This window comes from Microcebus murinus, chromosome 29 (assembly GCF_040939455.1).
Source record: "Microcebus murinus isolate Inina chromosome 29, M.murinus_Inina_mat1.0, whole genome shotgun sequence".
Classification (NCBI taxonomy): domain Eukaryota; kingdom Metazoa; phylum Chordata; class Mammalia; order Primates; family Cheirogaleidae; genus Microcebus; species Microcebus murinus.
This window is the reverse complement of record NC_134132.1, coordinates 10,609,457-10,622,777: the sequence shown is the minus strand read 5'-3', so window position 1 is coordinate 10,622,777 and position 13,321 is coordinate 10,609,457. Positions and strand designations below refer to the sequence as shown.

Sequence of the window (13,321 nt, the reverse complement as noted above, 5' to 3'; positions counted from 1 at the left end):
ACGAAGAAAGGCAGCAGCTCAGAGCAGGGGTGGTGGTGGTGGCAGTGGAGAAGAACGTGACCAGAGCCATTGTGGACAAGCCGGCGGAGGTGGCCACTGCAGGGGGACTAAAGGGGGCATCAGAGACCTGTCTGTGTCGTGACTGATGATCATTCGCCCACTTACACACCAAACATGTATGACACACAGCAATTCTCAATAAATCAGTCAAACAAGTGCAATGTGTTGTTTCGCTAGATTTGATAGATGGTTTAAAGGTGGCGAAGAGAACAGTTCTATTAATAAGCTCCGTTCAACATTCGTGGATTTTTCTGGGATATTTTCCTTTTTTCCCCATTGTCATTTATTGCTTTAGAAGACTCGAATCTCCAAGCTCGGCCTTTCTGGATTTGCCCACCCACCACCGACAGACCCGCCCTGCCATGCAAAACTCTGGATGTTTCTTCATTGTTTCAGTCCTTAACCAATTTGGTGAAATTCATTGGCAACTTTTTTTTTTGGTGGATGGGGTTTCATGAAAGTATATACGTAGGCGATTAGCAAATTTTGAGCATTCTGTCTATTCCATGTGAAAGCTTTTAGAGGATTAATAATAATCCATTATTAATAATATCCATTAATAATCCCGTAGAACAGTGGTTGGCAAACTCTACGGCCCATGAACTATGGGTTTTTACATTTTTAAAATGGGTGACAGTTGTCAAAAAGGAAGGACATGTTGACAGAGACTGCATGGCCTACAGAGCCTAACGTGTTAATATCTAGTACTTTCCAGAAGAAATTTGCCAGCCCTTGTTGGGACCAGACTTGGAGGAATCCTAATAAACTGAGTGGATGATCTTCCTGAAGTTGTAGGAAGAACTCGAGTCATAATTTGACACTGAATCAGGGAGAAAACAAGTGTTTGGATTTTTCTGCTACAGAGGTAAGAAAATCAAGTTTTGTTTAAGATTAACCCACAGAAGTGGCTGGTAAGATTTTTAACTGTAAGAATAACTAATCCATATTAATGGTATATTGGATACCAGACTCTGCACCAATATTTGCTAGCACTGTCGGATGTAATTGTCACCATGGACCTCTTGTCTCTGCTGTTTACTAGCTGTGTGGCCTTGGGCAGGTTTCTTAACCTCTCTGTGCCTGTTTCTTCGTATGCAAAAATAAGGACAGAAATAGTACCTACCTCCTGGAGTTGTTATGAGGATTAAATGAATTCATGGGACGCACACAGAGCAAGGCCTAGCATACAATTAGCTCTCAGTAACTACCATGAACACTATTATATCAGTTTTTTTCACAGGAGAAAGTTAACGTTCAGAGAAAATAACTTGCTCGTTTTCACAGAATTGTGGGACCTAGACTTGAACGTTAAATGGTGTCATGCGTAGCTGCTAGAGAGTGACAGCAAAGTGACTGAGGCTGCTCGTTGGCCATCGTGAATGAGCAGGTGACTTCTTTGACCACACATCTGGAAAGACATTGTGGTAAGTTTGTTTTGCCTTCGTGGTGTGTGTGTGCGTTGTGTGCATGTCAGTAGTAATGAGGCATGCGGTTCTCATGTCACCTGCAGTGGGTCCCCAATGGACCCGGGCATTTAGTGGTCGGGGGCCAAATGTGCTTAATGCCTTTCACTGCAAGAGTCCCCTTTATGCCACCAGAGAGGCCAGTCGGCCCTACTGTGGTCTGAATGTTTGTGTACGTCTAAAAGTCACGTGTTGAAACCTAATCTTGAAAGGTGACAGTATTAGGAGGTGGCCTTTGGGGGGTGATGAGATCTCGAAGAGAGAATTCTAATGGCAAGACAGAGTGAGAAGGCGCTTTCTACGAGAAAGTGGCCCTCACCAGACACAACCAGCGCCGTGCTCTTGGACTTCCCGGCCCCCAGAACTGTGAGAAGTAAATTTCTGTTTATAAGTCGCCCGGTCTATGGTATTTTGTTATAGGAGCGAGCATGAATGGACTAGTGATGGGCATTCTGACTGATAGAAGACGATATCTCATTGTGGTTTTAATGTTCACTTCTCTGCTGATTAGTGACGTTGAGCATTTCTTCATATGCTTGTTGGCCATTTGTGTATCTTCTTTTGCAAATGTCGGTTCATGTCCTTTGCCCATTTTTTAATGGGATTACTTGTTTTTCTGGGAATTAGTCCCTCATCAGATACACAGTTTACAAATATTATCTCCCATTCTGCAGGGCATCTTTTCGCTCTGTTGATTATTTCTTCTGCGGTGTGAGTCCTGTTGTCCGTTTTCTGTTGACTGTGCTTTCCAGATCTCAGTCATGAGTTTTTGGCCGAGGCCAGTGTTCAGAAGAGTTTTTGTTCTGATGTATTCAAGGTGCCATTCTTGTCTTCGAACAGTTTCTAGTGAATGAGAAACCACAACAGGCCAGTCTCCCCCAGTGGCAATGTCTTATAGCCCCACGGCACATGTATCGAAGCTAAGGAGCCAGTGTGGGGAAACTACTCTTAACTAAACTCCTAATTTGGATTTTACCAGTTTCCGCTGATATCTTTTTCCAGGGTCCAATCCAGGGTCCCACACGCATTTATTTAGGTCAACAGGCCCAACGAGTATTGGGGTTCAAGGCTTTGACTCTGGCACGAGATGGAAGTGGAGATATTTTGTGTCATCTTTGCCTCCCTGGGAAGTCATGCTACGTGATCTTGGGACACAGCGTAACGTGATGGGCCTCTTAGGACAGGTAGGTCACCGGGCCACCCCCCGGGCCCCGGGAGACCCTCAGCACACAGGTGAGCCCCCTCTCACCAGGCAGGAATGAGTTTCCCACTGGAAAATACCTTGTATGAGGAGGGAAAAGGTGGTTTGCATTATACGTTTGGCCATTTCTGGGTTAAAGAAAGTTAAACTTTATTGCAAGAATTCTTAGATAAAACCTTTGTGAATCTCTAAGAGGGAATAGAGTGCATACCATTTCTTTTTTCTTTTTTTTTTTTTTTTTGAGATAGAGTCTCACTCTGTTGCCCAGGCTAGAGTGAGTGTCGTGGCGTCAGCCTCGCTCACAGCAACCTCCAACTCCTGGGCTCAAGTGATCCTCCTGCCTCAGCCTCCCGAGTAGCTGGGACTACAGGCATGCGCCACCATGCCCGGCTAATTTTTTCTATATATTTTTAGTTGGCCAATTAATTTCTTTCTATTTTTAGTAGAGACGGGGTCCCGCTCTTGCTCAGGCTGGTTTCGAACTCCTGATCTTGAGTGATCCTCCTGCCTCGGCCTCCCAGAGTGCTAGGATGACAGGCGGGAGGCACCGTGCCAGGCCCAAAAGAGCAGATTCTGAAATACTGTCACCCCATTCCCCATGGGGTCGTAAGAGGCCAGCGCTCTTGAGGACAGAGGTTGACAGCAAGAGCCAACTAGGTACTGGCTCGTGGTCCCAGCAGGGCCGGCCTGGCCCAGCCAGAGCTTCTTGCTAAAAATGGATCTCTTGACCTTTCGTGCCTGGGTGTTCCCAGGAGCTCAGATGTTTGTGACCCAAGTCCAAGGACTCTCAAGTTCAAGTTGTTGGCAGATTGTTTGGAGAAGGGACCCGGAAGTTGCAAATTTCCGAGGTGATGAGGGGACGCAAAGCCTTGTTCAAGGAGCCTGTGACATCGCTGACTCTGGAAGCCTGTCCTCCTGCCTGTGTGTCCCCCGCTCAGGCCGATGGGGGCCATGGGGGACCCCGGGTACTCTCTCAGTCTCGGCGTGGCCCGTGGGTTTTGATGAAATCTGGTATGTTGAGGAGGAGCTTGCCAAAATCAGGGCAGCTCCCCTCCCGACTGTATGTTTAGCTTTTAGTTGTTCCAAACACACCGTGAGGCCAGGCGCGCGGTGCCTCCCGCCTGTCATCCTAGCACTCTGGGAGGCCGAGGCTGGAGGATCGCTCAAGGTCAGGAGTTCGAGACCAGCCTGAGCAAGAGCGAGACCCCGTCTCTACTAAAAAGAGAAAGAAATTAATTGGCCGACTAAAAACATATAGAAAAAATGAGCCGGGCATGGTGGCGCATGCCTGTAGTCCCAGCTACTCGGGAGGCTGAGGCAGGAGGATCGCTTGAGCCCAGGAGTTGGAGGTTGCTGTGAGTGAGGCTGACACCGCGGCACTGTAGCCCGGGCAACAGAGGGAGACTCTGTCTCCAAAAAAAAAAAAAAAAGGAGGATCTCTGTGCGGGTCACCGCCACCTCCATCGGGGGTTTCCCGTGCGGTCACTCTATGCAAAGGAGTGTCCCCAACGCCCAACTGGGGCACCGGCGTCAGACAGGAACGGACGCGTTAGGAGGTTGTTTCTCTCGGACCGCGGGGCTGGGCCGTTGTCACTGGTCCTCGGGCCACCTTGGCGTGTCACGTGCGCTGGTCCCGCCGCTGGGCAGGGACGCGTCCTTGCGTGTCCCCCTCCCCGAGGTCAGAGCGCTCTCCTCCGGCAACTTGAAAGTGTTTGGCAGCAGGTCACGGCTGGTCACTGCCGGTCACGGCCGGTCACGGCGCGTCAGCGCGTCCTGCATGCGCTGGCCTGCCCGGGCGACGCGGGCTTCCTGCAACTGCGAATTGCGCTAAGGACGTTAAAGAGAAGAGCGAGCCACTTGCGGGACGAGGACGGCCCGCACACGCGCCGGCTGCCGCCGGGGCTCTCTGTGGTCTCCGCGATCGCTTCCGCTGCGTTTCCTGCCGGCCACACGGCCACCTCGCAGTGACACAGCCCGGTGGCGGGAGCCGGAGGGGACCGGCGAGAACCCGGTCCCGCTGAGCCCCGTCCGAGCGCCCGCCCGGCTCCTAAGGGGCATTTTGGGGTTCTGAGCGTCGGCTCGTGTGAGCCCCGTGCGACAGAGCCCGGGGATGATTCTGATGGCCTTTGGTCTCAGGAGGCCCGGCCCGAGTTGCAGGACGCTCTGGTCCTGCAAGGGCACCGTGAGGACACTGAAGGAAACGGGTCGCGGCCACGTCTTGCCCCGGCGACAGGAGGTCCCCAGGGCGACGGGTCTGGGCAGGGTGGCGGGCACGGCGGGATCCTGGTTTCCGCTCTAGGACGAGGCCCTGCTCCAGGCCTGCGCGGTCAGCTTTAGTGTGTGTGTGTGCGTATATATATATATTTTTTAGGTGTCACTGGTTTTTTATGTTTTATTTGAAGAAAATGAGAGAGTGCAAACATTTTGGTTGCATTTTTATATCTTTGCCTCTCCCTGGCGAGGGTGGGGGGCCTGCCCTTGCCCTCCGCGAGCCTCGCCGCGTCCCCCAGAAGTGGGTGCACACCCCCAACCCCCGAATCCCTGGGGACAACCCCGAGTTGAGCACCACAGTGTCAGTCGGTGCAGGGGAGGCACATCCTTCATGCTTGCTGTTGTCGCTTGCAGTGTATCGGCCCCGCGCCCTGCGGGGGGCGCCGGCGTGCCCACCTGGGGCGTCGCCCTCTGTCACCCGACTCTGCAGGATGTGACGGTGAGTCGCTCACCTGGAACACCTGAAACGCGCCGCCTTTTCTCAAAGTGCACCGGGTTTTCACGGCCTCGCTCATTTCCGAATTATTTACCTCTGATGGCCTTGTAGACTTTGGAGAGGTTCTTAGTTTTGTTTTTTTTTTTTTTTACAAAAACTGGCTGGAACGCCTCCGCGCCTGCACCTTCCCGCGCCTCCGAGGCGGCTGCGGGCCGGAGCGCAGAGCACGGGCCGCGTGGGCGGCTGCAGCTCCCGGTCCCCTCCCCCAAACCTGACCCTCCCGAGGCTTCTGAGGGGCCCCTGGGAGCCGCCGGCTCCCTACAGAAGGGAAAGGTCAGTTTCCCCTCGGGGACAGTTCGGTCACATGGTCCCGGGGACAATGCCAACAATTTCATAACCCCCACACTGAAAAATAGCTTATTTTTTAAGTTTGTACAAAATCCAATCATGTACATAATGCTTTTCATTCGGTTTCCACTTTTAAAAAAAGGACAATGGCAATTTCAAATGCTTTCCGCTCCCGTGTCATGGAAACGTCGTTCTGGGCCCGTGTGGTTCACTCTGGCTTTATGCGTTTCTGGAGGTTTCCGTGGCCGGGTACCCGTCTGTCAGAGGGAGAACTGGATCTGCCGAACCTGCTGCTGGAGCCACACACGTGATCACGCCTGGCCTGCTTCCAGGCAAAATGACATTGGCTAGAGACATAGCTGCAGGTTGGTAGCAAGAAGTTGTGAATGTGTGTAGACTGATTTTATGCGTGTACCGGTGTCGGTCTGCGGTTCGGCCCCAGCCTGTGTACACGCACATGTCATGAAGGATCGTGGTAGAGGACATAGATCTCTGCTTGGGACAGGGGCCAGTGCCACCGTGTGGTGCCAGCGTATACCTGGATATTGCTCTTGTTTGGAGTGTGCCCGTCGGCTGCCATTCGAAACGGTGCCAGTGTGCACAATTTGAACTTAGAAAATGTTTACCCAGTCTTTTAACAAAATAGACTCTCAAGGGCATTCTGAAGGTCAAATGGGAAAAACAACGAAAGGCGTTAACGAAGGGACGGAAAGCACGTTCTGGGTCCTGCAAACATGTGGCCTCGGAGGAAACACGGCTCCGCCATCTTAGCGTCGGTTTGTCCCTCCCCGCTGATGTACCCAAGTGGGTCCCGGGAAAGAACGTCGCGAGGCCTTGGTCTCGGTGGAGAAGCCACCTCTCCCCAGCCGGGGCAGAGCGACGCAGGAAGCAGCGTGGCGGGAGAGCCCCCCGTGACGACAGTCGGGACCACGACCAGCCGTCGCAAAGCAGTGACAGCCGTGGTGTGCGGTTATCTGCATAGACAGCATCAAAGCAGGAAAGTGAAACCCTGAAGAAAATGGCATCTCATCATCAGGTTAAAAATCTCTAAAGAAAAAATCAATCAACAAACTTCAGAATGTGTTTTTCTGTGATCAGTTCTGGACACCAGGCCCAATTCCGTCTCCTAAGAACCGGGTGACCCCCAGAGAGAGCAAGAATTAATCAGCAGTCGCGCCCACCGCTTTATTCTGATGCAGACCTGGCACGTGCTCACCGCGCAAGGAGTTCCCAGCTCAGCCACGTGCACGAGTGCTCAGCGCTCCGGGGAGACTGCTGGCCTCGGGACATCTTAATACAGTATTTGTGACACGAACACGGCCCTGAGGCATTTGTCCTGGGCTTAGACATGTGTCACCTGGGAGCAGGCGCACACTGCCAGAGGCCGTTCCCGCTGCACGCAAGCGTTGCATCAGAATGCGACAAAGCAAAAATCACGCTGCTGTTCCGGCCGGTTCCGGCCCTGCCAATGGATGACAATCTTTTGACTTCAAACCGGCAACCAAAGGGAAGAAATCTTATCTAAACCCTCTCGATGCATTTAAAAAAAAAAAGACAATATGCCAGTTTGAAATTTGATTTGGTCTTTAATGGAAATTTCCCTGAGTTGGAAGATGGCCAAGGTTGTGGCAGCCTGCTGCTGCCAGCGCAGGACGAGCTTCTCAGCAGGCCTTTATCCTAGCCCTGTACTCACACGTCTCAGAAAGTGAACTTGAACCTGAAGGATTCCGAGGTGAAACGCAGGAATGATATCATAACATAAACACCTATTTCAGTGTTTTACTCCAGAATGAACACAGTAAGAGCACGAGCGTAGGAAAATTACAAGCTGCTGGCATCTCTGGTTCTTATCATGTGATCAAGTTTGTTTATGCTTTTACCTTTACTTATCACTGTCATTAAACAGCCCGTGACACTGGCCTTGTTGGCATGCACCAGCACACACACGTTCCCACGAGAGCAAAGGAGAAACCCAGTCCGGAGCAGCTGCCTGTGCGAAGCCAATTAAGCTGCAGCCTCTGGCGCGGCGACATCCCGGGCTGCACACACGGTTGCCAGGGAAACACATTGGCCTCGGCAGAGCCAGGGACCGCCGGCTCACCCGCCTTCGCATCGGCGCTCGTGTAAACAGCGCTCCCGGCTTTGTTTGGGCTCCCTTCCATGAAGCACAGATCAGAAACTACAAAGGAAAACACGGAATTGCATACAAAATTTATTTTACTATTACTTGGTGTTTCCTTTTATTGGATCATACAAATTTGAATGGAGATTCCTGAATAAATCTTTTGATTTACCTTTGGCAGAAACAACAGATTTCAAAACATTTAGTAGCTTCTTATTTATATGGAGCTTAAAAAAAAAAATCTGTAGCATATTTTTTCCAAAAGAAATACTCTTAAACAGATGTGCTTTAAAATTTAACTGGTAATGATTTGATTTATAGCATAGCTTATTTAAGAGAACAATTATTTTAAAAAGACAGACCAGACATGTATTTCTTTAAAAAAAACACAATTTTTGGTCATGTGAATGATTGATGATGTTTTCAAAAATAGAAAATGTCCTAAAGTGCATCGTTTTATTTATAATATCACTCCTCTGAAATGACAGCGATCTGCAATGTAAACAGTAGAGCAAAGGATTCCAAACTATATTCTTATATACATCTAGATCTGTAGGATTATGTACCGTCTTTAAAGTGTGTGGATTAAAACCGGGGTACTTTTAACCCACAGCTCATGCTTCTGTGTGATTATTTTTAAGAGCAAACTTGAAGGCATTCTCTCCCCCCCTCCCGGCTCAGTTTTCAACGGACAGAGGAGGACCGCTGCCGCGCGCAGCAACAGGAGACGCTGCTGTGAATCGTCTCACCAGCCAGGTTCTCAAGACTCAGTTTCAAAACTGACACCTGGTCAGTAGGGTGGTACGTTCTCTTTTTTATTAAAATGAAGGCAGCTCTCAGAACCCGCAGGAGGGCAGCCCTGCAGGGCTGCCGAGACGCCGGTGCCCGACGCACAGGGGACCCGGAGCCACTTTCGTCCGTGTGGACAGAATGGTGAGAAGTACCAACTCGTCACAGAGTGGCACCGAGCACACCGAAGAGACGAACGATTTGGTGTCTTAGATTCCCTGGTCCCTGCAAAACGTCTAATATAGACAGCTTTGCGACTGAGTCTTTGAGAACATCGTCATTGGCCACACACCGTTATTTTTCCTTTTCATACATACTCTTGACGACGGTAGGATTCAGATTCTGCTCGGGCTCAGCTCTGCGGGCTACATTCACCCATCAGTGTGGGGCTTTTAGTGCAGAATTATTTTTTTTTTTAAAAAAATTAAGCTCTGGCAGCGTTCAGGAGGCCGCGCGCAGCTCCCTGGCGCCGGAGCCCGTGCGCTGGGGCTGGGCTGAGCGAGGCCTCCGTCTGCCGCGCGCTCGGGGTTCAGGAAGGAACCTCCAGGCTCTTCCCCGTCGCCTGATTTCAAAGCCTGCTGCGACACTCTGTCCCTCCGCAGCCGAGCCTGTCCTCGCCGGGGTGGGAGCTGCGCCCGCGGGCACAGGCGCGTCCGTCTCCCTGAGAGCGGAAGGGGAAAGCGAGTCATGCGAGCGGGGAAGGCGCGGCCCTGCGCCGAGGTCCCGGGACGGCCGCTCTGCGACATCCCGAGCGTGCCTCCTCACGGCTGGCCGAGAGCGGGCGTCCAGGGAAGGCCGCGGGGGCCGCTCAGGCGGACGTGGCGCCCGCGTCGCCCTTGCTGATGAGCACCTCGAGCAGCCGCAGCTTCGCCTTGATGTGCTTGTACTCGCCGTACTCCTCGGCCATGGCGGAGCGGTCTTCCTTCTGGACGTTTCTGAGGGGAGTAAAAGAAGAGGGGGCTGAGGGTCGCTTTCGCCTCTCCTAGATGCTGCTGTCCCCATCGGGCAGGCAGGTGGCACCGCCGCAGGCTGTCGGCCTGCGGAATCAGTGTTGCCACGTGGCACTGGGGGCGAGACGAACCATGAAAGACAAGCTCCTTCCCCCGCGGGCGCCGTGCCGCTGGGTTTTTATAGAGTTAACCTGGCGTCTCACGGAAATGCAGAAAATTCCTCTCTGCATTTCTCTGTATGACTTCACGGGAAGAGTTCCCAAGCACTGAAATCCCATACTCATACTTGATGTTCCCTCATTCTTATATATTTCATTTAATGAACCATTACATTTCTAATTAGCATTTGGTACGCCCACAATTTGCAGGTTTTTCAAAAGCAGTTAATACTCCTACTTATTATAAAATTAGTTTTGGAATGCAGCAGCTGGCTTCTGACACTAATAAGCCTTTATAGTTTACTGAGCAATTGACGCGCATGAGCACCGACCCAGAGCTCCTCGCGGGTTGGGCCTGCGCTGAGTACTTTGTATCCGTGATCTAACATGACCCCGGCCACACCTCGATGAAAGGGCACAACTGTCCATGTTCTGCACATGATGAAACCAGGACAGGGACTCAGGTTCCTGCAAAGTGACCGCCCCCTGCCACTGTGCCATGTGGGGCAGCCTCACGTGGCAAACACTCAAACACAGCCTTCCTCTACTAATCATTAAAGAGCAAATGTGTGGCCAGGCGCGGTGGCTCACGCCTGTGATCCTAGCACTCTGGGAGGCCGAGGCAGGTTGATCATTTGAGCTCAGGAGTTCGAGACCAGCCTGAATAAGAGTGAGACCCTGTCTCTACTAAAAGTAGAAAGAAATTAGTTGGAGAACTAAAAATATATAGAAAAAATTATGCAGGCATGGTGGCGCGTGCCTATAGTCCCAGCTACTAGGGAGGCTGAGGCAGGAGGATCGCTTGAGCCCAGGAGTTTGAGGTTGCTGTGAGCGAGGCTGACGCCACGGCACTCACTCTAGCCTGGGCAACAGAGTGAGACTCTGTCTCAAGCAATAAAAAAAAAAAAAAAAAAAAAAGCAAATGTGGAGATAGCATGGGGCTTAATTTGTTCAATGAGCTAAAAATAAAAAAAAACCTGATTCTATCCATACCCTCTCTTGGTTTCCTAGAGGAAAGAACTCTAGCGACTTCTTGGCAGGGCACAGGTGCCTGGGAATCAGCATGTGACACGCGGTCCCGCCGCACTCTGAGAGGCTTCAGTCTGCTCCAGACATCACACCGGAACCAGATCGCATGGCACCTAAGTCCCCTGCAGTCCCATTTCCACCACTTGCACTTTCTTAAAACTTGTGTGGGTTCCGGGATTCTACAGAGTCGCTCACATGTAGGGTAACTGAATAATGTGAGGACAATAATACAAGAAAGGATAAACAGACAAACCAAAAATACGCTTAGAAAAAAGGTTGGGAGGAAACAGAGCAAAATATTAATCCTGATTTGTCTTTGGGTTATTATTATTTGAGGAATTATTTAATCTATTATCTATATTTTCTCAATATCCTGCAATGTGTGGGGAATGAAAAATATTTAGGTATAAAAATATATAAATCTTGGGGAAATCATTATAGGATACATCCAAATCAGAGATCCTAAAAGTAAATCTAAGTATTAATGGAACTAAACTGAAATACATTTTGAAAGCCAAAGTTAATTTTTATGGTGCTAAGTATGAAAGGGGAATGAAGAGAAATGATATTTACACAATTTAAATAATTTAGATTAAAATAAAACCAATTTAAAATGATAAAACTTAACTCCAATGTAAGCAATGCAAATCTATTCCTGGTTCTATCCTTGGGCTCATGCCGTGGTTTTAAGCAAGATACTCTGGTGTGCAGTCACTTGTAACCATGAAAGATTATTTCTCAGCCTAGTGTTATATGAAGATGATTAAATTATGCCTTGAAACTCACTGGAGAAAGGTAACATCAACCAGTGGGCTCACTGCTTCTCATATAAATTGTTCATTCAAACTTGGCAACCATCACCTTTGTTTTTTAAAATGAACTTAAAAAATCAGTAAGATTTAGAGCCTCCTTTTCCCTGTTTCTTCCTCTAGTTTCTTTCTTTCTTTTTTTTTTTTTTGTAGTCAGAGTCTCACTCTGTTGCCTGGGCTAGAGTGCCATGGCGTCAGCCTCGCTCACAGCAACCTCAATCTCCTGGGCTCAAGCGATCCTCCTGCCTCAGCCCGAGTAGCTGGGACTACAGGCACGCACCACCATGCCCAGCTCATTTTTTGTAAACATATTTTTAGTTGTCCAACTAATTTATTTCTATTTTTACTAGACACGGGGTCTCACTCTTGCTCAGGCTGGTTTCGAACTTCTGACCTTGAGCAATCCGCCCGCCTCAGCCTCCCAGAGTGCTAGGATGACAGGCGTGAGCCACCGCCCCGGCTCTTCCTCTAGTTTCTTAAGGGGAAAAGAAACTCCAGTGCCATGTGAAGCTGGAAACTCAGCTTCAGGCTGCCGGTTCTCCATGAGAATCTGACGTGAGAGGCTCGGTAAGCGGCAGCAGGATGTGCCTCAGCCGTGGCCGCCTTCCAGGGAGCGTTTCTCCTGGGAGGTCCACCCCAGTCTCGTCCTCTCACTGTCAGCCCGGAAGCGCGGGGTCCCTGGGCAGGAACCCAAGGAGCGCGTGACAGGGAGGCTGCAGAAGCGGCCGCGTGGAGGCCTCCCTTCCCAGGTCCCACGGTGGGGGGGTGGAGGGTGGGAATGGGGGACAGGGAATCGCGTGCGCTACCTTCCGTTCTGTCTGAAGAAATTGTCTTCAAAATCACGAAGTTTCTTTCTGATTCTTTTCTTTTCTTCTCTCATTTCCTGAAGGTGTTCCAAGAGTTCAGGTCTGAGGAGAAGTTTCAAGAAAATTAAGTCAAGTCTGAGCGTGACAGGAGCTGGGGAGGAAGGGGACAGGTCCATGAGAAGCTGCCGCGGGCGCGAGGGCAGCAGAGGCCACACTCTCCCTCTCCCGGAGGCCCAGGCGTGCGGGCAGCAGGTGCGGCTTCCGGGGCCCCTGCTACTCGGGGCTCTCGGGCCTCGGGAAGCCCCACGGCACTCTGTCTGTCGCGTTTTTCTTTGGAGGAAAGGAACGGCGCCTGTGCTCAGCGCGGGCTGCGGCATGCGGGGCGAGCGCAGCGCGGTGCCATTTCTAGAGGGACCGCTGGCTGTTTAAGCAACATGGCCCACGTTCCCTCACGTAACATGGAGGGAGCATATAAGAAAGCGGTGCTACGATTACAAAAACAATAAAAATCACTGTTTTATCCACACACACACCACCCTCCAGGGTAGTCACTTGTGTTTTGTCTGCCATTTTTTTTTTTAAATACAAAGGCTAACTAAATTAGTGTATTTAAAAAAGTTATTTTCACCCAAACATTTTACCACCACAACCAAAATGACATACATTGAAGCGGCGTGGAGGTTCGAAAGCCCCGTGTCCTGGCTGCACTTTGATGGCATTTTGTCATCCATCGGCGAGATGAAGCCATCAGCATCGTCTTCAAATTGGTCCAGAAAGCAGCGTGGGCTGAAGTCCATTTTCAGGGTGACGGTGAAGTCCGGCTTCGAGTTGCTGTCGTCTTCCGACCCCTCCTCTTCTTCCTGGAGGGAAACAGCAACC

At 50.6% G+C, this 13,321-nt stretch overlaps 1 protein-coding gene across 13 annotated transcripts in view; it reads right to left on the bottom strand.

Moving 5' to 3' along the window:
* Window positions 1–7,345: 7,345 nt before the first annotated feature.
* The window catches only part of FAM13A (family with sequence similarity 13 member A), a 245,794-nt gene continuing 239,818 nt past the window's right edge, over window positions 7,346–13,321 (bottom strand). For all 13 annotated transcript variants that reach the window (XM_075998712.1, XM_075998709.1, XM_075998710.1 and 10 more), the window contains 3 exons: window positions 13,106–13,302; window positions 12,443–12,544; window positions 7,346–9,625 (listed from right to left, as the gene is read on the bottom strand). In XM_075998712.1, coding sequence (XP_075854827.1) covers window positions 9,499–9,625; window positions 12,443–12,544; window positions 13,106–13,302 — 426 coding nt within the window. In that variant the 3' untranslated portion in view covers window positions 7,346–9,498. The remainder of the gene's footprint in view (window positions 9,626–12,442; window positions 12,545–13,105; window positions 13,303–13,321) is intronic.